The sequence below is a fragment of the Peromyscus maniculatus genome, chromosome 10 (genome assembly GCF_049852395.1).
Source record: "Peromyscus maniculatus bairdii isolate BWxNUB_F1_BW_parent chromosome 10, HU_Pman_BW_mat_3.1, whole genome shotgun sequence".
Lineage (NCBI taxonomy): Eukaryota > Metazoa > Chordata > Mammalia > Rodentia > Cricetidae > Peromyscus > Peromyscus maniculatus.
In genome coordinates, this window is record NC_134861.1 from 92,122,171 (window position 1) to 92,148,047 (window position 25,877).

General features: G+C 43.4%; 1 protein-coding gene across 1 annotated transcript in view; it reads right to left on the reverse strand.

Annotated features, from left to right (window-relative positions):
- Rasgef1b (RasGEF domain family member 1B) overlaps window positions 1-25,877 on the reverse strand; it is a 521,256-nt gene that overhangs the window by 400,425 nt on the left and 94,954 nt on the right. Inside the window, exon 2 of the mRNA XM_042257673.2 lies at window positions 24,744-24,791. Coding sequence (XP_042113607.1) covers window positions 24,744-24,791 — 48 coding nt within the window. The remainder of the gene's footprint in view (window positions 1-24,743; window positions 24,792-25,877) is intronic.

Consider the following 25,877-nt stretch of genomic DNA (forward strand, 5'->3'; position numbering starts at 1 on the left):
GAGACAGGGTATGTCTTCACAAGAGCTGTGTGTCAGCTTTTAGTAGACAAGAAATGAGAGAGAGAGAGAGAGAGAGAGAGAGAGAGAGAGAGAGAGAGAGAGAGAGAGAGAGTGTGTCTTTCCACACAGCAACTTACTCAGTCATACCTGATAACACCCCGTTGTAATTAAAGTGAGGATTGCTGGACTGTCAGTTTCAAGACAGCAGATATCTGCAACCTCTCTCTTCTTGAAATAAAAACCTCTCTAGTACTAAGGGAGCCGAGGGCCAGCCTCGATAGATGGATGAAGAAATAGAGAAGGAGGAGACGGTGCCTCAGGGAGGAGGAGAGACACAGGAATGTCTGCAAGAGAAGATGCTGATAGAACGGAACTGGAGACGGCAGCAGACCCTGAGACCATCTCCACAGCTGGAGGGCAGCTGGATGTGGCAGTCTCTCCCTTCTCCCGGTAGGAAAGGGAGAAGGTACAGGTGCCCAGAAGGGAGCATGGAGGTGAGAAGTGCAAATGAAGACATGGAGATGGAGTGCAGGAAGAGATCCCGGAGCTTGAATGGGCCATCTCCAGGGTAACCACCTGATGATGAGAGGACCACAGGCTCTAGTATTTGAAGTCCCTGGTGAAGAGCATTACACTGTTGTCTTCCGGTGAAGCCCAACAGTGAAAAGTCCAAGGACTGGACACAGAACTCCCAATAGGCTTTGTAAAGATCTACCTTCAAATACGAGCAGACGGCCAAGGATGCCAGGTGTTTGATGAGAATATGCAAGACTAAAGATCAACAAATAATTGACAGAGGAATTCATGCCAAATAAACATGATGCTGCGAGGAAAAAAAAGAAAATTTCCAAGATATCACAACCAACCTCAGAAAGTCTAAAGTCCTTCTCGGTTAACACAGAGCCTCCTAACCGGACCAAGTGCTGCGCTTGGCCCTGTCTAGGACGTGGGGACCACTCCCTCTGAGACCCAGGAAACATCTCAGAGGAGCCGAGCAGCGAATGATAGGGAAGCCAGAGGATGGAAATGTGTAACGAAAAGACATTTTCTGGATACCACGTGGCTGTTCTGTTCACGAACCCGATGCAGCTATGGCGACCTGCACATGATCCACACCGGACTGGGCCCCGGCTTGTTTCTTCCCGAATTCTGTGTCAATTCTCTCTGCCGTCCTTCTGAAAGGCCGACTGGTTGGATCAAACCTCATTCCCTCGGGCTTGCTGTCCAGTTTCCACCTCCTTGTCATCTGCTCCGCTTCCTGGGTGACTTCCTCCCCTCTCTGCCCTTCCCTGTTTACTGAATTTCAGTTGTAGCACTAGCTAAATGAAATTATGAGTCCTTCCTCTGCATTTTTTGCAGAGATTTGATCATATCCACCCCCTCCCAACTCTTCCCAGATGACCTTCTCCCAACTTTTTTTTTCCAATCAAGACTAGTTTGTGTTGCCTGGGTTTTGCTGGAAGAAAATAAAAATAAAAAGTATTAAATGTTTGGGTTTTATTTATTTATGTTATAATAAAATAAAATATTAAATTTTATTAAAATAAAAATTAATGAAAAGTAACCCATGTTGAGATGACACTGTAAAAATACATGAATATTGGAGATACTAAGATCTTAAAGTTTGTGGCTTGGCAAATTAGGAGCCAGGAGTGTTCTTTCTCCTTCTGAAAAGCCACAATGCAAGACAGAAGTCAGTGGGAAGGCCTCCGAATCCAAGAGAAAAGCATTTACAACCAAAGATTCTGGATGTGGCCCAATTACTAACAAATATAGAAAGCCTCAGAAAACTGATTTCTCCTGCCCTTTCCTCAAGGAGAATAGGAAAAAAGGCAAAGTGGGATTCTGCACAGAGAAACTGAAGTGAACAGTCTGGCCTAGGCCAGTTCTCTGTTGGCCCAGAGTGAGCCAGATGAATCACGGCTACAGATGCCACCAAGGAAAACTGGACAGCACAGGACTCTATGGGCTGAACTTTCAGAACTATTGCAAGACATGTCTTCCCAATGACAGCTTTGGACAGGGCTGGGCTGGGGATGTGAAAGGAATAAAAGGAATCAAATCAATGAGTAAGGCAGTTGTTAATTCCAGGGGAAAAAATGGTCACTAAATAAAACTCAAGTCACTGCAGGTTGATCTTTGGCTCAGCAGTAAATAATACTTACCTGATTTAAAAAAAAAAAAATATGGATGCATCAAAAAAATGAAACAATATACTGAAAAAAAGATAAAAATTCTGACTTCAAAATATAGAAATATAGAAAGAAAATAAAATGCTAAGCTGTTCATTGTCCCTTCACAGTTGGTATACCTTGGCAGGGTGGCAGTTACTTCTAAAAATATCTGTCTTAGCACTTCAAATTCTTCTAGCTTTACTTGTTTACTTATTTAGTTAGTTGTTGGGTGTGGAGAGAAGGGGTACATGCATGCTACAGTGCACGTGTGGAGATCAAGGGACAGTTTGCTGGAGTCTGGTCTCTCCTTACATCATGTGGATCCCAGGAATCAAACTCAGGTCATCAGCCTTGGAGGCAAGTGTCTTTATCCACTGACCCCTCTTTTAGGACTTTGTGACTTTTAAACATTCAAGTAAAAAGTTGAATGAAAAAAAAAAAACATAAGAAAAAAGAATCAGATGAAATGGTAATACTTCCATGTCTGCCTTTTTCTGTTACTTAAATACTTCTAAACTGAACTGAGAAAATAAAAAAGATATCTCTTAATGACACTAAGCTATACATTTGTGCTGAACTATTTCATTTTAAAGACTCATTATACGACATCAATTCCTTCCTTTCATGCATCCTTCTGACCCACAAACTGTCAAAGTACAGAGCGCTCTATGGCCATTATTTTTCTTTCATATCATTATGATCCACTCATAACTGTGGGTGTTTCAAAGTGACTCCAAACACCAGGAATGTTATTATGACAGAGGCTGACAATAAACACAAAGAAATCCCCTCCTTTGGCTACATTTGTCACAGCAAAAGCCATTTCAACCCCAGAACGATCTACCACATAAGCCTACAACCTGATGCGGTGACATCTGTGTTAATCATGCTATCATTAATCAGGATTCATTATAAATCCTAAGTGAGTCAATAAATAAATAGTGAGACTTAGTTTGCAGGGTGTCATAACTAACCTGAAGTTAGAAAAGATTCATCACAGCATTCAAAATACAAGAAGAAGAAGCAGAGGCTAAAACGCTCTGGACCCTTTGCTCCCAGCATGCCTAAGAAGAAGGGGGTGCAGAAGCCCACAAGCCACCCCCTCCTAGCCCTAGGAGAGCATATTATTAGTATCCCCACTGGTACAGAGAGAGAGGGGAGTAGCTTGAAAAGAAACTTCACCCGGTAATCCTAGCAGATCCCCATGTGGCCTGCCTCTACCCAGTAATATTTCCCCTGCTACTCCACCTCCACCCCAACATTCTGCTGCTCTCAAATTACTGACCTTACTAGTTTGGGAACCAAATTAAGAGAGGAAGAGGTGGGGGATTGGAGGAGCAGGAAGAGGAGAGGAAGAGGCAGGAGGAAGGGCAAGAGGATGGGAGGAAGAGGAGGAGGAGAAGGTGGAGGAGGTGGAGGAGAAGGAGGAGGGGGGAGGAGGAGGGGGAAGAGGAGGGGGAGGAGGTGGAACAGGAGGAGGTGAAGGAGGAAGAGGTGAAGTAGGAGGAGGGGGAAGAGGAGGATGAGGGGGAGGAGGAGGAGGGCGAGGAGGAGGTTATCAGTGCAGGAGACAAGAGCCCCCTGCCTCTACCACTTCTGGTTCTGTGACTTATGTTGGAGTTCCACAGCTAATGTGCGACTGTGGGATGACTTCAGAGAGAGTGACGGTGTACAGAGGAGCCACCTTCTGTCAGATTTCCTGCTGTCATCATCCTGAACATGGGACTCTCATTTCCCTCATCAGCCCATCTAAGTAGGGACTCAATACATCCTCGCCCTGTACCTTCTCTGGTACCCTTCTCGCACCCACACTATACTGATTTCAGTGCCTCAATTAATGATGAGAACAGTGATAATAGCCCACATTAAACTGACTCATAGCAACCTACCATTTTATAAGATAAATTTCACAGATGACTCTGAAATGCTGCCCAAATCATTTATATGGCTGAAGAATACAACTATTTGGGAAAAGCATTTCATACTTTTGCATAGATCTGTGTCCTAGCCTAAGATGAGCTGTACACAATTTCATACAAGTTTTCATTTGGTGAACAAAGAGTGAGGCCCTCTTCACATGGCTCCCCACATTTACCTCATCGCAGTTCTTTTTATCCTCAACATTTCGGTTAGAGCCAACCTTACCTTATCAGAGCATATGGATAGTCTATGTTGAGTTCACCTTGAAAGTGGTGGGTAAGGTTCCTTCCAACTGAGTCTTCTGAACCAGAGGTGCGATGGCCCAGGTTCTGAGAGCTTCATTCCCACACAGCCTTGTCTTTTCTCTCCCACCCAGGCTATTTCCACTATGCTGACATGATCTGTGAGAGAAAGACCCACTGATCCAAACTGCTTAACCAACAACACAGGGCCCTTCTGGCTTGTGCTGTTTCTACTAGCATGTCTTCTATTGGTCAATCTGCATTTTGAAAACTCATTTATTTTTCAATTATTAAGCCAACTATTACCCCCTCATTTCTGAAGACTTTGAAGACTTCTTTAGGCAGTATTAAGCAATACCTTTCCATGCTCTCTTTATGAAAATCAGCCCCTTTAAAAAACATTTACTGCGCTAGGTGGTGAGTTTCCAGAGGACAGAAACATACTCATGTCTAAATCTCTCATGTGGAACTTGGCACATAACCACTACCACTGTGTGTCTTGACTATGTGAACAGAAAATCAAAGAGTGCACAGCCTATGCCCTTCCTTGGCACAGCACCCAGACCAGCATCACAGGCATTAGGATTAGAAAACTCTATGATGGCAGTTGTCAGGCATGCTTGGGTTCTAACCAACCTTCTCTTGGTCTTACATCTGATTTCAGGAGGGACAGGGTGGACATTGTATGAATTAGATGCACTTTGTGGTAACCGTCTCTTCATGAGAGAATCTTTAACAATGGATGAGCCTAGAGCCCACCGATCCTGTTGTGTGTCTTATCACTCACTCAAAGGTACCTAGTCACAGGATAAAAATATTGACCTTGGCTTAGAAATTTCATTGTCCCACAACATGTCTCCTTTATTAGGTCAACTTGTATTGTGATATCTCCATGTCTATAGATGTTGCTATTCAGAGCTTATAGCTGGACGCTTATCCAGAGAATTGTCTCTGGGGACAAAAATGTGCATGGGTTATTTACATGTCCCCAGGGATCGCCCACGGTGAATGACTGACATTCACAGCAGTACAAAACATTTACCTCCAGGCAGGGTTTCTCTGAGGTACCAAATCAACCTCCAGAGTCCTCCATGCTATCAGTGGGCTGCAGCATGTCGCTGTGTATCTTGGTTCCTGCTTTGTCCTGCTCCCTCACTTCCTTCCTGGTGTTTCCCTTAATAAATCTCTCACACATCTGCCTCTGGGGACTCCAACTTCAGGCAAGACCCATGTTTTATGATTCTGAGTCCAGTGGTCCCTTCACAACAAAATTCTGCCTGGACAAAGAAATGCAGACAACACTGGATTCTAGTCCCACCCCCTCCAGGACTCATGACTGAAATGTAATTGTCACTGTGATGGCATTAAGAGATAGGACCTCTAGGGGATGATTCCATCATGAAGACTCTGCCCACAGGATGGATTAATGCCGTTAGAGGGGAGTTATCACAAGAGTGGCCCCCGATGAGAGAATGAGTGTGGCCCAATGTCCTCTGCCTCAGTCATGCTCACTTGCCCTGTGGCGTGTGGTGGCAAGGTCCAAAGGTTCCCAAGATGCTAAAATCACAATCTGACTTCCCAGCCTCCAAAACCATTAGCCAAATTAGTGTTATAGTTTCCCTAAGCTGTGGTATTGTTAGAACAGCAGTGGATGGATGAACACAAGTTCCTTACCTGTCACAAGGCTGTGACCCATGGGAGATGATCTTCCTGACATGGAAAAATCCTGTGACCTTATTTGCTAGTCTATCTAAATATGTGTGCTTCAAATAAGGACAGAGATGTTATGCAATTATATGTAAATGTTTAAGTATTTCAATTATTTTTATTTATTTCAATATATTTTAGTGCCATGGCTTTATACCACATTAGATCCCTCCCTAATTACAAATGTTATAAATCCAAGGTAGACAATAGAGAGCATCATTGGTCCATGTAATTAACATGTCTTTTTTTATAGCAAGATATAAAATAGTTCATCAACTTATTGATATGCTGGTGATACCATTACAAAATGATAGCTACCATTTCCTCTTCCTTGAGATCTTAGATGTGGTAAATTTCCTAAACTTTGACCTTACAAACTTTAACTTTATAAAATTTTTCAAGAAGAGACCCATTCAGCCTGTCGGAAGGCATCCCAGGAAACATTATCTACACTGGTCCAGGTTTAATGGGTCACCAGGAACCACTTCCTACAGCTAAAACAGAGACTTTATAACATGGAACCGGTGGTAATGGAGGAGCTGCAGAGATGCCAATCAGAGAGCAAGGCTGGCCACAGAACAGCACAGTTGAAAGCCACTGCTGTTACAGCTAACGCACACATTAGGATTCAAACAGCCAGGCCAGAACACAACAAAAGTACATTAGCGAGCTGGAAGCTGGCTATGAGACAGCCACGCTGACCAGGTAATAGAAAGGAAGGATAGAACTATGCAAAAAATCAACAAAAGCAGTCTTAGCAGGCGCCAACCCATTCAGCATCCCCCTGTGAATGTACATGAGGCTCTGTCGCCCTTACACGCTCTTCTGACACATCAAATTACAGCAGATTTAATTGTGAATAATGATGATGTCTATAAAAGCTTCCGCGTATCCAGTAGCAGACCCACCCCAGACACCCTGTAAACAAGGAGCTAGATGAGGGGGCGCAGTGACGAAGAAAAACTTCAGCGACATCTTGAAAGCTGCGTCTGCTGACCTCAGAATGCCCCTTCATGCTTAAAGATCTTTGAAACTGCAGTTATGGTATAGTTCCCACTACGCCATAAATGGAGTGGCCAGGGCTTCCCACACATGTGCATGAACTCAGGGTCAGCATCCTCACAAGACCTGGTGTCACCATTCTACCACCCACACAGTGGCTCTGGCGTCCCTCCCTTTTATGGGAATCTTGACAGGATATGCCCTAAAAGAAGATCCAGTCAATCTTGTCCCCAAAAGGATGAGGAAGGAGACACCTGGGCCTTCCCCATCCTCCATCCTTGCTGTACTTCAGGTATCTACTAGTAACTACTGCTCAAAACCAACCTGGCAAGGAGGAGCCTGGGAGTCAACCCACCCGCAAGGTTCGACCTCCCGCTGCCACAGGGAGCAGAACAGAGCGGGTGAGCAGGGGGTGCCTACAGGCAGACGGCACCAGCAGGGTGGCACGGCACAGCTGCTGTGAAGATCCTCAGAAACAATCAAAGCCCCACCCGAGGAGCATCCTGCAGAGATCATTGCCCGGGATCTTAACACCAACGAACAAAACAAAGGGGAAACCAACCGGCCTTTGATTCCGCAGCTAATGAAATTATAAATCAAAACCACGGGGAAAGCCTCTGCACCCCGGCTTGCCACTGTGCTCACACAATCACAGAACCTCTGCCGCATACGGTTGGCTTTTGGAACAGTGTGAGTGGCTTTGCCTAAAGGAATACAGACGGTTCCCAACAAGGAGCGAAAACTGCACCCTGCTTCGCTTGCTGCTGCTTGTGGTAGTCTCCCAACCCCCAAGCTTTTCTATAAAAATGTCAGTTCTGCTGTCCAACTTCTGGGGTAGGCTGAATTATAGATTAGTTGAGTTAAAAAAAAAAAAAGTTTTTCCATTCTTGGCATAAGAACTACAATGGGAAGAGTAGGTACTATAATTAATGCTTGCAATGATACTCCTCATTAAAACAAGTTAGATTCAAACATAAATCTTTGAAGTGAAAAATTAAGCCTAGTTGAGAAGTCTGTTGTGCAAACTAAACACACACTCAGCGTAGTAAGTCCAATAATTTCTGCAAGTTATTCATTTTTAATGTTTCATTTCATAGATGACATAATCAGAAACTGAAGTGCAATGAAAAATTGTAAATGAATTGTCAAGATTTTCAAAGAACAGAAAAGTTGGGAAATATTTTTTTTTAACTCAGGGTGCTGCTAGCCTATTTCTATTCTTGTCGTAAATTATTTATTTTGAGGCACACATGGGCTAAGTCCTGTGCTGGAAAATGGCCTATCTCAAGCTGATATTCACCCTCCATCACCATCACAGATCTTAGCCTGGGAGCCTAGGGAAAGATAAAGAGAAATGGTGCATTTGTTACCCTCGCCCTGCAGCGACATGGGAATCCGGATCCAAAGAAAGCCACCACATCCTAGGATACCACACGCTAACCCACTGTCTGGGCTCCCAGTAGGGCTCCCTGGCCCCAGTTAGAACCATATTTCACACGTTCCATAAACGGCCTCAGAGAAGGTCCCTACAGAGTAAGAACTAAAGATCTCTAAGAACATTTCCTCATCTCCTTTCTTCAGGTCTCCAGCGTAATCTTTCAGAAGGTTTCAGTCAAGTAAAATGAGCCTTCTGGTTGGAGACGATGCAATCCCCAAGTGGTTTCCGGAGACCAGGAACTTATGTCACATAATTTAGAACCCATAATTCTATATTGTTCTGCTATCTGATATCCGTACCTGCATAGTTTTCGGTATACAGGGGGACTATAATTAGATGAACACCATCTTCTATCCCCCCATTATCTAGCACCCCACCTCCACCAAGCTCCTCATCCATGTTCAGTGAGTTATCTTCACATGATCAGCTTTGATTTAAAGTAAAACTCAAGTTATAATGAAAATCACACAATACATTCTGGAACATCCTTTGCCTTCTATTCATCCAGCTCTCTCCCTTTCTGTAGAGGTCTATGCTTTTTAAGAAGTCCTTCGCCTACCCTGTGAGCTCTCTCCTTCTCCCTCTTCCCCTCATATTCCCCCCACATGTGCATGTATTTGCACATGTGTGGGTTCCTAGCCCAGACCCTTGCTCCTCATGACGCATATAAAATGAGAATAAGGCCAAGTCAACGTGTGAATAAATGAAAACACACAGACAAAAAAACAGAAAAGCAAGGAATTGGGGTCTAAAATACTACTAAAATATCCAGCAACTAGAGGCTGGAGGTCACTTTAGGCTGAAGGAAAAACCATTCCCACTGCCAGAATTTGAAAGATGGCATCTTAGGGTAGGGAGCCACACTTGTATAAGGACATGGCAAACAGCAGGAGAGCCGTACCCCAGGCTGCCATCTGCAAGGAGAATCCCACAAGAGAGGTGCTCACTGCTCAGCATGAAAGACGAGCCAAGCGGCAAGCAGGTGAGAGCAGAGGACAGAGCACAAGGAGACATCTGGTCACTGAGTCTCGGCCCACGCTCTGCTTTATTTATGATCACAAGGTCTATCTGCACACTTTCACTGTGGCGCAGTGTCCAGAAAGGGCAGATCACAGTGACAGAGGTTGGACTTGGAGAGTGTGGAACCTTCCAGGTGCTCCTCACTGTAGCCATCCCATTTTACTACTGTGAACAGTAACCCTAACACTGTAGTTTAAAACACAGCTTTATCATTTTATAACCCTACAAGTCAGGGTCTTTAACCGAGGCTGTTTTTCCAGAGTTGGGGGGGGGGCAAACCCCCTTCACTTGTCCTTTCCAGCTCCCAGAGGCTGATGGGTATTCACTGACTCAACTCATGACCCATGCCACTCCAACCTCCGTCGCTGCGGTCACAGCTCCTTCCCTGACTCTGACACTCAACCCCATCTTATGGGGACCATTTGCACGTGGTCACGTGAATAATCCTGTACCTTCTCTTCACCTCAAGATCCTCAACAGAGTCATGTGTAAAGAAAAAACCATTTGCTCTCTCAGGGTCTAAGGGTTGGGATTTGGGCATTTTTGGACAAACCATTATTCTGTTTACCACAGTCACCATTTGGGGAAATCACATCACTCACTTTAATACTCTTCTCCGCCTGTGACTGATATAAAACACTGGCATCAGACTGCATCCTCCACAGTCCCAATTCCCTAACATTCTATTTTTAAAAGATACAAATAAATGATAACTTTGTATGTCTGTAGCACAGTTTTGCCCATTCCTTTGATTTCCTTTTTTATTTTTATTTTATTTCTTCTTTGACACTTGGAGAATTTTTGCATTACACATAAACAGGTGAAATTCATGCAAGTGGTAAAAGGTTCATCACTCCAAAATGTTTTGTCAGAGCAGGATGGGATGGCTCATGCAGGTACAGCACTCGGGACCTAAAAGTTAGCCTCAGGTGCACAGGGACCTCAAAGGCTAGCCTGAACTATTTTCAAAGTATAAGAATTATTTCCAGTGAGTTGACCGTGCTGGAAAACCTACCACACCAGTTAAATCCGGTTCTAGAAACTGTAGCAAGTTGGCAGTCTATAAAATCCCCCAATAAAGTAGGCAGATGTACTTGCAGCACACGGCTAACATATGTGAACCCCCTCTTTCCCCTCTGTCCTTGCTCCCTCTCAGCTCCTTATCCTCTGATTCCCACCCCGCAGGCATGGAGGGACTGACAGGTAATGAAGCCCTTGGACAGCAGGCTGAGGAAGCCCAGACAACAGGGCTCTTTACAGTTTCATGAAGCACTCACTGCTCAGGGGAAGATGTGCTCGCCGCCGCTGATGAAAGCTGGACATTAAAGTGTAATGATGGCTGCAGAGGTGGAGCGGCCAGGAAGAGGGGGAAGGCAGAGACTGAAAGGAAAACACATCAACTCAGATTGCAGAGAGGGAATCCGGGAACGAGGCCCCACCGGGCTTGCTGGAGCTGCAATGAACACCTCGGGCTGTCTCTATGAAGATAAAGCTGTCTATTAAAACTAACTGTAAATTCTGTTAAAAGATATGGGCGTTGAGGTAAGAGCAGGGGTGCACACTGAGCCAGGAAGCGAGAACACCAGGCTGGAGCTACCTCCGACACACTTGTTTCAATTCCTCGCCTGTGCCCGCGGGTGCAAGCTTGCTCTTGCTCCCATTCGGGGCTCGAGTTTCTGCTGAAGCAAGCTCTCTCTCTCATTGATCTTACCTCATTTGTCCAGAATCTTCAGGACTCTGTCTGTGGGTATCTAGGAACTCTGGTTGTTGGCAGCAGTAAGTTTGCTGCCTTAATTTTAAATGCCCTTTTTTGTCCTGTCCCAGTTAAGTTGTTTGTGTGAAAAATGTGCAGTTGGGTTCCGGAGGGTGCTGGGGAATCAGTTCCCCTGTGGTTTTTCCTGTTTGGAAAACAATGTCTGGCTTGCCTACAGATACAGAGTAACCATTCCTTGACTCCTGCTGTTAGAAGGGTATATAAACCCATGGTGGTACGACTAAAGAGAGCTGCTTCCCTGACGAACTGAAACTGGGTGTCTAGAGTGCTGTTTAACCTCGGCGTCCCTCGCCAGATTTCGTGTTCCAGCTGTGAGGGCCGCAGCATCTGGTTCTCGCCCCCTGCTTCTCCTTCTATGCTTCATCCCTCTCTGTGACATTGGATTGAACAAAAGCATCTGATATAAGAAAACCAACAGGCAACACTTCCCACTAAAGACTCAATACCCTCAAGTCACTCTATGCATATGGCTGTTCTAAGGTCCCCAACCTCCTAACCCAGCATGCACCACCAGGACAGAGGCTACAGAGCCCATCTGGACTCAAGCTGCCTGGACCCTGGCTCTGTCCATCATTGGCTGTATCCTTAGTCTAGTTATTTATTGACTATCTTCACACCTCAGTTTTCTTTGCCATGAAATGGGAAGGATGGGGAAAGTAATTACCACTAAAGATTACTTCCAATAACAGCTTTAGAGATAACTATACATTCTGTGCCTTCCTTACTCACAGTTCTTGCATACACCCCATCATCATGAAGATGCTGTGGTTCCAGACCCACAGGCTCAGGCCTCATAGAATCCTAGCATTTTCACCTTAAGGTGTTCAGATCCTCCTGCCCCCCACCTTGCTTCCTTTGTGAACTTACTTCTCCCCTTTATTTTCTATCTTCAGTTTGTCTTGTGACTGGCCTATGGGTGTTTGAAAACACATTTCAGCTTGAAAGACAGGTGACTAGAACATCTGAACTTGGACTAATGTTGCCATACTAGGAAGCCAGGATATCCATGTATATATAGACTCCAGCCTTGAATTTCATTTTAAAAGAAAATGATTATTAGCTTAAAAACAAATGCAGAACTGCCGTTTGGTAAACTTGGGGTCTATGATGACTAATACTCATTGCTAACTTGACAGGCTCACCTAGGGGACAAACCTCTGTGTATCTCTGTGAGTGAGTTCCTACACTGGGTCACACCTGAGATGAGACGACCCACGCTACGTGCAAGTGGTACCATTCGATGGGCTGGGGTACAGGACTGTAGTGAGCTGAGTGCCAGCATCAGTCTCTGCATCCTGACTGTGGATGCAGTGAGACCAGCCACCTCCTGGGTTAGCTGCCATGCTCCTCCCACAAAGATGGAGCCACTGTGAGTTAAAAGAAACCCTTCCTGCCTTAAGTTGCTTTACAAGTATTTTGTTGCAGCAATTAAAAAAAAAAAAAGCAACTAACACGTGGTCTCACAGGAATTGTAATGCTGTGTGAAGCTGATTACCATTTACAGAAAGGCTTAAGTATCATAAGATATTAGAAGAAAGTAAGTTTAACCCCCAAATTATTCACGTACATTCATATATTCATAAGTAAGTTATGGGTCGAAGCCAAACATGTTTCAGACTAAATATTAACCCCAGTTAATGAATTTGCTAAGAACATGTATGCAAGACATCCTGGGTTTGATATCAGCTAAAACATCTATATAAGGACTTACAACTCAAGGAGAAAAGTAGTATACTATCTAAGAGAACAAGAATCAAAAACTCGGGTGTTCAAGAAGCCAGGAAGCAGGGCAATGACACCCTGGAGGCTGTCCTTAAGACAGCCAGGAAGGTGAGCCACAGTGAGCTGGAGACAGCTGCCCTGTGGAACAAAGCCCCTCAGTCAGTCCAGTACTGACATTCTAAATCAGCACTAACTTTCTTTATATCAATTTTTTTCAGACAAGCTAGAAATGCAGCTGTTTATTTGGAAACACATTTCAAAATACTAGCTCAATATTTTTTCAGAACCACTCTACTGGCAAAATAAAACTAACTTGTGAATTTTCTGTTACTATCATTTTAAATTTGTACATATACAGTGTGTATACCCACTGTCTATATAACTGTATGACATAAGGATATTTTCATGCAAGTATGAAGTTTACATTATCATATCACCCCATACTCCCTCCACTGCCCTTCCTTATCCTCACCCTCAATAAATCTTCTTGTGACCTTTAAACCTCTATAGTTCTTTGTTACAAGAAGTCCAAAGGGGGCTAAGAATATAGTTCAGTGGCAGAGTGCTTGCTTAGCATGTGAAGAGTCCTAGGTTCAATTGCCTGCAACACACACACACCACATCATCCACACATACCCACACACACCACAACACACACACACACACACACACACACACACACACACACACACAATTAAAAATAGATATGTTTTCATTATTTCTGAAACCCTATGTAGCATTTTTAAAGTATAACTGTTGTTGGTTATTTTTTATCTTTTGTGGGGCCCACCACCCAGCTCCAAAATAAATCACACATGGAGGCTTATTCTTAATTATAAATCCTCAGCCTCAGCTTGGCTTGTTTCTAGCCAGCTTCTCTTAAATTATCCCATCTACCTTTTGCCTCTGGGCTTTTCCCATTCTCTAACTTCTGTAAATCTTACTCTTACTCCATGGCTTGCTGTGTAGTTGTGGGCTGGCACATGGAGTCCTCTTCCTCCTCTGGCTACTTCTTCTCAACCTTCTGCCCAGATTTTTCCTTCTATTTATTCTCTCTGCCTGTCAGCCCCACCCATCCTTTCTCCTGCCTTGCTACTGGCCATTCAGCCCTTTATTAGACCATCAGGTGTTTTAGACAGGCACAGTAACACAGCTTCACAGAGTTAAACAAATGCAATGTAAACAAAAGTAACACACCTTAAAATGACATTCTACAACATATAATAGATATTAACTTATGTGAATTAAACCACCTTCTCTTAGTTAACCTGATTAAAAAGCCACTTAGAGAAAATTATGGTCATACATCAAAGCTTGGACTTGAGAAGAGTCTGACTCAATGCCAGGGCTTTCTGAGCTGAAACTTTCAGTTAGCGCTCTCTTCAGTTAACAGGGGAGACTGCAGGCAATGTGGCCAGCTCTGTGGATCCTCTGCGGCATTTCCCAACAAAGCTTCACCTAGTTACCCTCTACCTAATAGATTTCTACTCATAGCTTCTCTCATAGAGTGTTGACATTCCAAAATACTACTAGCTTAAAGCTTAGTAGCTGAAAAAGCATATCGGAGAACCAGCTGGGAGAATCCTGCCAAATGCAGCGAATCTCGGAGGACTTGGCAGTGACCAGGCTTGATGTTTAACAGGGAGAGATGCACGTGGAGGCATCAACTTTCCTCTTCCCAGAAATGCAAGGTGAATGCTTTCAGCAATATGGCTTGTACCTCCTTCCCCTGAGACTCGGGAGAATACATCTGCTCATTAATGAGAAATGTTCCTGAGACCTTCATCCCACAGCAGCCTTGAAAATGATTCTTCCAGGCCTGATATGCAAGGCTGGGACCTGAGTGCCTCTGAGCATGTGTCCTGTTTTGGGGGATGCTATCAGGGTCTTTAAATATTAAGAGATAATAGAGATGGAGGAGACCCTTGATTAGAATCACCAGGGACTGAGGGAAAAGAAGATATTTACTCACAACCAAGACAAAAATAGAAGGTCAAATGACTCTAAACAATTAACAAATGTCAACACATTTTAAACCCCATAAATACATATAATTATTTCTTCTTTTAAACTGAAAAATATTCATTCATTTATTTGTATGAGTGTTTTGCCTTCATATATGTCTGTGTACCACAAGCATGCTTGGTACCTTAGAGGTCAGAAGAGGGCTTTGGATTTCTGGGAACTGGAGTTACAAGATGGTTATGAGCCCCATGTAGATGCTGGGAATAAATACATAAAAATCATTTTCCTTTCTAGAAATATAATAGTGGAAATAGCAACCTCATCTAGGATCCACTGTTGTGAGCCCATAGAGATGGCCTCCTGCTATCTGATTTTATTTCACTGTTTTTGTCTTTGTTAATTCCAGCTACATCTTCCAGAACGCCACTGGGCATCTCTCACAGGCTGTGGGAAAATAACACAGACTAAAGATAACACCACAAACTCCACGCCAGGGAGTCTGATTCCCTTCCCATCTCCTGTCAAAACCTTCAGAAGCAGCCACTTTTAATTTCCCTTAAGCTGGAATCTGTCCTCAAGCCTTTGCAATGACACAGAACTACTCCTTCTGAAGTCTGCAACCCTGGATGACAGGGTGGGAATGAACTCTTCCAGCTAAAAGCTCCTCCTTCCCTTTCCACTTCTTGATTGTCTAAATTATCAAACTCAGAAATATTAAACATCCAAGATACAATATACACTGTGAGTATAGTTAATTATTGTCAGTTAACAAGTGTCGTGTGGTGTTTTGTTCATCTCTTAGATGCTTCCAAGCAGAACATAAACCATTCTTGAGGCTTAATTTGGGAACTAGATGGCCGAGACCAAGAAAGCAATGTGTGAAAAGCATTATATTTGAAGAAAACAGAACCATCAGAAATGGAGAGTAGGCTCTGAATCATTTGTGGAAAATAATAAAGTTTGAAAAAGGAAAAAAAAGTTGAGATAGTAACTGTGCTCAAATGAGTTGAAACCATAGGTCTACCCAAAAATCTGTACATGGGTGTTTCTAGAAACTTTATTCACAACTGCCAAAACCTTTAGACAATCAAAATATTCTTCCAGACCAATAAATAGTGATACTCCAGAAAATGAAATAAGATTTTTACGATTAAAAAAAAAAAAAGAGGCAGGAGAGATATCAGCAAAACTAGAGGTGATGATCCTACTTGCTACCACACACACGAAGAAGGTTCAGAACAGAGAGGGACTGCAAGAATGTCAGTGCAGTGTGTGGGCAGACACTGGGGCCAGTAGAGACATGACAAGTGGCAGTGATGTCACAGAGCGTGGGGATTAAGGATGGCCCTTTATAAAGCCATCGGAGCACACTGCCCCATCTCCTGTGATCAACTGTCAACTAAGGTGGGCGTGGCTGAGCAAGGGAAGGTAACAGAGGGCCCACCGCAGTTCCTTCCAGTGCCCTACAACGGAGACACTGACTGCTGGAAAAGCCGATAGCCCATCAAGGCCTGAGCCCCTGTCAGGGAGTCGCCACATTACCACAACACTGCATTTCTCTGGAGACAGTGTCTAGTCCGCACTGCAGCCTCCTCCACCCATACTCCTGCTGCACAGGATGCACAGGGCCATCTTCAGAACCTACTCGTCTGGAGTCCTGTGCAGCAGATTAATAAACAGGGCTATCGAGCCATGAAATGACATAGAGGAGATTCAATGCATGTCAGTAAAGGAAAGAAGCCCGCTGAATGCCCTAGGATTTCAACTACATGGCATGATACTGACCGGCATGTAGAGAGCAAAGGTCAATCAATACCCAGTGCGGTGGTTTACATGAGAATAGACCCTCCCCAGGCTCACATGCTTGAATGTTTGGTTCCCAGTTAGTGGAACTGTTTGAGAAGGATTAGGAGGTGTGGCCTTCTTGAAGTAGTTGTGGCCATGTTGGAGGAGGTGTATCACTGTGGGTGGGCTTTGAGACTTCAAAAGCCCACACTAGGCCCAGTATCCCTCTGCCTGCCGCCTATGGATCACATGTAGAGCTTTCAGCCATGCTCCAGTGTGTAAGAAAAGCCCCCAATTAAATGCCTCTTTTTTATTATTGTTTTTTCAAGACAGGGTTTCTCCGTGTAGCCCTGGCTGTCCTAGAACTCACTCTGTAGACCAGGCTGGCCTCGAACTCAAAGATCTGCCTGCCTCTGCCTTGAGTGTTGTGATTAAAGGCAGGCGTGCACCACCACACTCAGCTGAAAATTTTCTAAGAGCTGCCTTGGTCATGGCGGTCTCTTCACAGCAACAGAAGGGGAGGGAAGAGTAATGAGCAGAGCATAAGAGGCATCAGTCTGCTCTATGAGATACACGTGACATATGGTCTGTGAATAGACATACAATGCATGTATCAAACACGTGCCCATTTATCTACATTTACCAGAACCCAGAATGCCCAACACCAAGAATAAACCTGGACACTGTGCACTGTGTTTGAAAATGAGTCCTTAACATAGGTTCAGCAGGTAAAATGAATGTGTTCCTCTGGTGCAGGATGGTGAGAGTCGGACTGTGCGGGCTACAGCAGGGACAAACTGAACGGAGTGATCAGAAAGGCAAGTGAACGGCGATGGGGCTGGAGAGGTGGCCGGGCAGTGTAAGAACCCATTTCGCTGACCTTTCGAAGGCCTCCAGTACCCACATGGGGCAGCTCAAAATCCCCTGTGACTGTCGGCCCAGAGGACGTAATGCCTCTGGTTTCTGTGGGCATCTGTACTCATGTGCACAACCCACATGTGCGTGCGCATGCACACACACACACACACACACACACACACACACATACACACACACACACACACACACACACACACACACACACACACACTTAAAAACAATACAAATAAATCTATTTAAAAGGAAAATCCTTCTGTTACCAACAACCAGAAAAAAAATGTGCCCTGTTTGCTAATGCCAGATTCTACCTCTGCAATTCAATCTTATTGGCTTCTTCTACTTGTTAAAATGCAAATACCCCTGGGAGAGATTAGTGCTGAAGCCACATAATTCAAGTGTTGCTGGAATTTACTTGATTTGGAAAGATGATTCTGGTAGAATAAAAGTATATAGTAAACTCAAGATCATTGAAAAACAAATGATTTGGGAATGGAAAACTGGGGATATTTAAACATTCTATTAACTTTAGCCAAGTAATTTCTCTTTCTAATAAAGAGAATGAAAGTACCAAAGGCTTTAATCCGTGAAAGAAAGAACTGATGTAAGACGAACTGCTACACGGTCTTATTAATAAAAGCAGCTGGAGACAGATACTGAGGTGAAAACTGAGAGATCAGAGGCACAGGACAAGCCACAGCCAACCTCACCTCACCAACTCCTCAACCTCCAGAGAGAGCTACTTCCTGTATACCCATGCCTATAGCCTTTCTGTGCCCTGCCATCTCATTTCCTCTCTCTGCCCAGCTACATCACTTCCTCTTTCTGACCAGCTCTATTTCTTCCTGTCAGTCTGTACAGACCTCCAGACCTCTATGATTAACTAGTGCTGGGATTAAAGGCATGTGTCACCATGCCTGGCTCTGTTCCCAGTGTGGCCTTGAACTCACAGAGATCCTGATGAATCTCTGCCTCCAGAATGCTAGGATTAAAGGCGGCATGTGCTACCACTGCCTGACCTCTATATTTAATATAGTGGCTGGCCTTTTCCTCTGGTCCCCAGATCAGCTTTATTGTGGTGCACAAATAAAATATCACCACAAATTGATACAATGGACTTTGTTAATTTTTTTCTGCTCTGCAAAGACACTATCAAGAGAATATAAAAAGACAGACGGGTGGGGGGGGGGTGGCATTTACAAACGTGTGTATTTGATCAAAGACTGAATAAATCAAACAAGATACCCAACAACCAAACTAAAAACTTGACCAAAGACTTTAACAGACACATCACAAAAAGGATTCATAGACAACAAATAAAGCATGTGAGAAATGTTCCACATCATACATCATCAAGGAAATTAAACCAATGAGATGCCACACCCATTAAAATGATCAAAATCCAGCAGCAACAATGGGGAGGAAGGGGTGCGCCCCCTGCTGTCAGGAATGCAGAATGTGCAACCACTGTGGAAGAGCATGCCCAGTTTGACCACAAAAGTACAGCTGGGAAAGTGCCTGCTGCACAAGCATCCTGGGTGAGTTTGGATCCCTAGCACCCACATTAATGCTGGGCATGGCAGCGCGCCTGTCTGGAACCCTGATCTTGGTGGTGGAGGGCATAGGCAGATTCCCCAGAGCTCACAAGCCATCAACTTCAGCTCATCAATGAGATCCATGCTCTGGGGGAGGGCACTGGCCCCCCCAAAAGTAGAAAAAGTAGAAAGCACAAGACATCCCATCCAGTGTTGACCTGAGACCTATGTGCACACACACACACACACACAGGACATGTACACACACATTCACTTGCACACATACATACACACAGGACATGTACACATACATTCACTTGCACACACATAGAGGACACGTACACACATTCACTTGCACACACACACATACACATAAATACACAAATACTACACACACAAAACCTACTAAATTTATTTTAACTATAAGACCTAGGAATCATATTCCTTGGCAATTTACCAAAAGAAGTTGAAATTTTCTGTAATATGTATATATACATATATATATTCTGTAATATATATATATTGAAATTTATAGCAGTTTTCTTCCTAATTGCCAAAATTTAGATGTAATCAGATGTTATCCCATATATGCATCTAAACAGTGGAATATTACTTAGTACTAAAAAGAAATGAACTATTAAGTCATAAAGGACACATGAAGAAAACTTAAATACATATTTTCAAGTGAAAGAGGTCAATATGGAAATATCACACACTGTATGATTTCAACTATGTGACATCATGTAAAAGAGAACGCAGTGAAGGTAGGTAAGGGTCAGTGACTGCCAGGGGCAGAGAGGAGAATCAAAGGCAAATCACCTGGGATTTTAAGACAGTGAAAGCCATGGGTTTGATTGTATAATGATAGACACACCTCACCACACATTTATCTAAACCTTTGGGATCTCCAACATCCAGGGGGAGCCCTGACAAAAGGTCTAGACTTTCAGGTGGTTGTGATAATAGCAGATGGACAATCAGTGAGATGTTGACAGTGGAGAAGGCTATGACTTGTGGGGACAGACGGTATTATGGGAAATCTCAATGTGCAGTTAATGTGAGCTTAAAATTGCTATAAAAAGTGAAGTCTGATCTTTAAAAAACATTAAACAGAGTGAAAACAGTGTAACTACTTCATGTTTACAAAGCAAAAAGAATACATACTGATTACATGCCAATTTGTCTTGTTTTTCCTTCGGGTTTTGGTTTCCCAAGACAGGGTCTAACATAATCCTGGCTGACCTTGAACTTGCAAGAATTTCATAGTAGAAGACAACTGGAATATTAAAGGCTGGATAACACCAAATATTCATAATAAATGGCTTGCCTTTTGACAGACCCTTGGCCAGCCAAAGTATAGCTTTAGTGCACAGCTGAATCTCTGTGATGTATTCTTGCGGCCTGCAAGAGAACCTACTATGTAAGCCAAAAATGCAGGAGACTCTTGACTCACCTGCCTCCACTCTGCAAGTGCTGCCATTCCAGACCTCTCACTATACCTGGCTCTGCATGTTTACTATATTTTTATTATTATTATTATTATTATTATTATTATTATTGTTATTATTATTATTAAATGTTAGGTACTTAGGGAATAGCAAGTGTGCTTTATAGGGAGACCAAAGATTCTTTATCTCAGCCTCTCCCACTGACATTCTACCCTGAACTTCCCAATATCTATCTATGCATTTCTTTTCAGATTCCTGGTGTCAATGGGATCAGGGACATGTGTCTGATGTTCATACATTCTAGAGACTATATCTCAATCTATTCTAGTCTCTAACATTCACCAAAATTACCAGCAAAATCAGGAAGCTCTAGAATGACCTGGACAATGTAACCATAGGCTCTACAACAATCTTAGGAGCATCAAACACTACCTCTGTGACCTTGTGATTAAACGCTTATGGCCACTGAGTATCATCAGTTTATACCGGCTTCCAAGACAGCCTCTGATTAAAGCTCCAGCCAAGATAAAGAAAGCTCTTCTGTAGTTGATATATTGTTCACCCCAATAAACTTATCTGGGGTCAGAGAACAGAACAGCCACTAGATTAAACATAGAGGTTAGGCAGTGGTAGCACATGCCTTTAATCCTGGCATTCTGGATCTCTGTGAGTTCAAAGTCACACTGGAAACAGCCAGGCATGGTGACACACACTTTTAATCCCAGGAAGTGATGGCAGGAAGCAGAAAGGTATATAAGGCATGAGGACCAGGAACTAAAGCCTTTTGTTAAGCTTTTAGCAGCAGTTCAGCTGAGATCCATTGGGATAAGGACACAGAGGCTTCCAGTCTGAGGAAACAGGATCAGTTGAGGAATTGGCAAGATGAGGTTAGCTGTGACTTGTTCTGTTTCTCTGATCTTTCAGCGTTCACTCCAATACCTGGCTCCAGGGGTTTGTTCTTATTAATAGGACCTTCTAACAATTCGTGATACACCCTTCCCTTAATTCCTTTAGGATTACTGGGGCTGTTGGCACTTTCAGACAAAAGGAAAGACGAGGAGAAGACATCGAAACTGCCCCAGTTTGCACACCCTGCTTCTGCCTTGGAGAGCGACTATGGGCCTGGAAGGCTCTGACTAGATTGTTCTTCAGGCATTTGTATTGGATTCTCTTCTTCCTATGGACATAGGTGAATTCTATAGTAGGTTCAATTTATATTTTACTTACATAGTAGTCCTGGACTTAAAAAGAAAAAAAAAAAAACACATGCACACCCTCACACGCATGCGCACACACCATACCTGTCAAAAACAAGAGCGTATGGGAAAACGGTCCACGAACGGATTCATTTGAGGAGAATTTTGAGTGCTTGTAGGAAAACAAGATAAGAGTCTTGTGACCTCAGTTTCTTCAAAAACACAGAATTGTTCTTGGAATGTGTTTGCATACTCCTCCCAGGGGTAGCGGATAGGGGTGAGCTAACTTCAGATGACTCATTACAGCTGGCTATTGTTATTTGTTTATGTGCCTCATAGAGGAAAACATGTTCTTACCATGTACAGCTTGTCCTTGTGACTGTATACTTTACTCAGGTGACTCCTCTTAACCCTCAGAATATAACTTGATGCTCTGAATAAAGTCGGCAATTACACGAAACTTTAGTCCGCCTCACTTATCGGCTCCATTCTCCCAGGTCCTACCGCTCGAGGGGTAGACAGAAGGCGAAGCGCCCAGTTACACCATGTTACTACACCAAGTTACGATGACCAGCCAGGAGGGTAGGGGCCACATGCCAATGTTGACGTCACCTCTGACAACCACCACACCATCTAATAGAATTAGGTGCCCTATAAATAATGAATAAAAGGGTAAACTCACTGATTTTCCCTGCTGCAGGAGAGCTGAGGGAAAAGGGATAACTCCGTGGGTGCTCAGACAGGGCCCCTGATAAATCCGTTTTCAGGACACCATTCATCAAACCTCGGCTTTAACTTCTCCATCCACATTCCAACACAGAAAACTTTAAAATATGCTAAGTGAGGGAGATAATGAGCACCCACACCAACAGCCCAGTGCAGAGGACATTGTTCCAAGGCAAACACAAAGCTGCACGCGTGGTCATGGAGGCACAAGGGGGCTTCCAGATAAGAAAAATGCCATTATCCAGCATGAGCTAGTGTTTACTAAACACCAACGGTGTGCCAGGAAGTATGACAGACACCTCCTGTATACGCTTCAGCCAGTCCTTATGTCTTAATGAGGGTTACTATCACTGTGATGAGAAACCATGACCAAAGCATCATCTACCTCAGAAGGTGGAGAGTATTAGACATGTCAACCATTGCAAAGTGCTCTACTGTACCTAGACCACAAGGCTAGCTCTGTTGGTATTAGCTGTTACAATTCTCCATTAAAAACAGCAACTTCTGCAGCCGCTGGGCTCAGAGCTTCCACTATCATCCCCTCTAGTCCTCCCAAGCGCCTCTGGACCCCTGAAGTCAAGTGCTTCTCTCTGACAGTGACATCAGGAAATGTATGCTATTGTTTTCCTGAAAGGTATGGCAGGACTCCAGCCAGTGGCAATGTCTACCCTGGAAGAAGAACATTTAAATTGTCCCCTCCAAAATTAAACATAAACATCTCTAAACTTTAAGGGACCTGCATATACCAATCCCTCAAGTATCCACAAGGGATTAACATACTGTGTGTATGTATGCATGTCTGAAGATTGAATTATAGAAATTCAAGCTCCTGTTCTTTATTTTGGACGTCTATGTGAGTTTGTGGATCCCATCAGAAACCAGAAAAGGGATCAGATCCCTTGGGGCTGGAGTTACAGATACTTGTAAGCTGCCCATTGTGGATGCCTGGGTCAGAAATGTGGTCCTTTATAAGAGCAGCCAAGAGCTCTAACTGCTCAGCCCTGTTATGGAGTATTAGTTTAAGATGTGTTACATTTATTTATTCTGTGGAATATTTGTTTAATGATGCAAAGATGTGTTGCATTCTTTTATGTTGCATTTGTTTAACTCTGTGAAGCTGTGTTACTTTGCCTGTCTAAAGCACGTGACTGGTCTAATAAAGAGCTGAATGGCCAATAACTAGGCAGAAGAGAGAAATAGATGGAGCTGGCAGGCAGAGAGAATAAATAGGAGGAGAAATGTAGAGAAAAGAGGAGGAGCAAGAAAAAGAGGAGAGGAGAATGCCAGGGGCCAGCCACCCAGCCAGCCACAGAGTAAGAAAGAAAGAAAGGTATATAGACTAGAGAAAGATAAAAAGCCCAGAAGCAAAACAGAAAGAGAAATGGGATAATTTAAGTTAGGAAAGCTGGCTAGAAACAAGCTAACCTAAGGTCAAGCATTCATAAGTAAGAATAAGTCTCTGTGTATTTATTTGGGAGCTGAGTAGTAGGGCCCAGAAGACTAACAACAACAACAAAAAAAAAAAAAAAAACAAAAAAAAAAACAAAAAACCAGAGCCCTCTCTCCAGCCCCTCATTCTTCTATTTTCTAAACTATCGATGGAGTAATAGAATTTTTAAAAATATCAAGTACTTATTTGTGCTAGGCACTGAGCTGTGTTCTCACACATTATCTCATCTTTACACTCAAGATAGGCTACACCAGGAGGTAGAATCCTCTTCTCCGTACAGATAGGTCCAAGGTCACACAATGAGGTGACAGAACCGAGAACAGAAGCTGATTCTCTCAGACTCACAGCTTATGCTTGACAAATTCACTGCGACCACAGGTGAAGGTCACTCTCCACATCTGAGACAATAAATTTCAATAAACTGAGATAGGCACAGACTCCTTCACTGGGGAGGACGTGAAAAAACAAGCAGAACCAAGGAGCGCGTCCTCCGACCTTGCATTCAGAATTCCTTCAAGTCATGAGGAGACTCCACGGCCCTGTCACTGGGCTCAAGAATGTCTGCCTGGTTCTGTTTTATTTTAAGACTCTCACTTCTACTTCTGTTTCATTGTTATGAAAGCAAAGCAAATGAAAATTCAAAAGTTCTTCGCCTCTAGGAACATCTTGGCCTTCCAAAGACAAATATTCCTGTTAGGGGAGGGAATACACCAACAAAAACAGTTATCTGTTAAATGAATAAAGTACAAGAAAAACAACATACCTTTGGCTTTGTGCTTGATTTCAGGCCAACTTGGGAATGGCTTTTCGACTAGAGGAAAAATGAGAAAGAAATCTATGAAGAATGCAGCATTCTTGTAGGATTTATGCTAAAGCCGTCTCTTCTAGAAGACAAAAGTTTTGAGTTCAAGCTCATTTCCTTAACTTTCCACCACGGCCTCCAGAAATCTCTGCAACACAGTCTGGACGCCGGTGCTGGATTTTACTCACTGAATGGGGAGCCTGTGTAAGCCCTGGAGCTGGCGATGCTGAGCAAACCTCGTACTTGTCAACGCCTTCCTCACGGTTACAAGCTCAGCATCTTTTCTAGAGGATGCCCCAGAAGCCACCAACTGCAGCCCATGAAGACATACTCGCCGCTATGATGAGTCATATGGGAAGAAGAGGGGGATGAATATGAGCGGAGGGGAGGAGGAAGGCAGAGGAAGGACGCAAAAGCTCTGAAAATCGGAGGAAGAGGAAACAGACGATGGAGAAATGGCCACTCTGAGGCAAGGCTTCCACCTACATCTCTACAGGACAAACGTTAACCACAGCTCGGAAAAACATGTCTACAGTAGATGGAAGCAAAGTTCTCAGGAATACAAGCTTGTACTGAGGGGCTTTTTCTACGAGATGGTTCATGAGGCTCTACATTGACTGGGGATTAGTAAAGGAAAAGCAGACATTGAACTAAGCACAAGAATATTTTCACACAGAATGTTACAAGTTGTTTCCCCAAGAGAAAAAAACGAAAACAAAAAAAAAACCAACCTTCCTGTATTTACTATTGAGATAGTGAATATATTTGGCCTTGAGTGTATGATGAATCAGTTAATTCTAAACCACAGACTACAGCGTAGCTAGAGAAATGCCTTCCTAAGTCAGCAATCTCAAAATTTTTGGACTTGGGTCACAAAGGGCTCCTGTATCTATTTATACTTATTTTTTTAGCAACTGGAACTGAGAATTTTTTCCATATATATTTATTAGTTTGAAGATAACAATAACAGACCCATTATACATTACCTTGCATACACTTATAGACTCTGTGTGCATGCTGAATATTGATGAGAAAGCAGCACTTACGTTTTTTGTAAATGCCTTTAACATTTGCCTTGAGTAGAGAGTAACTAGG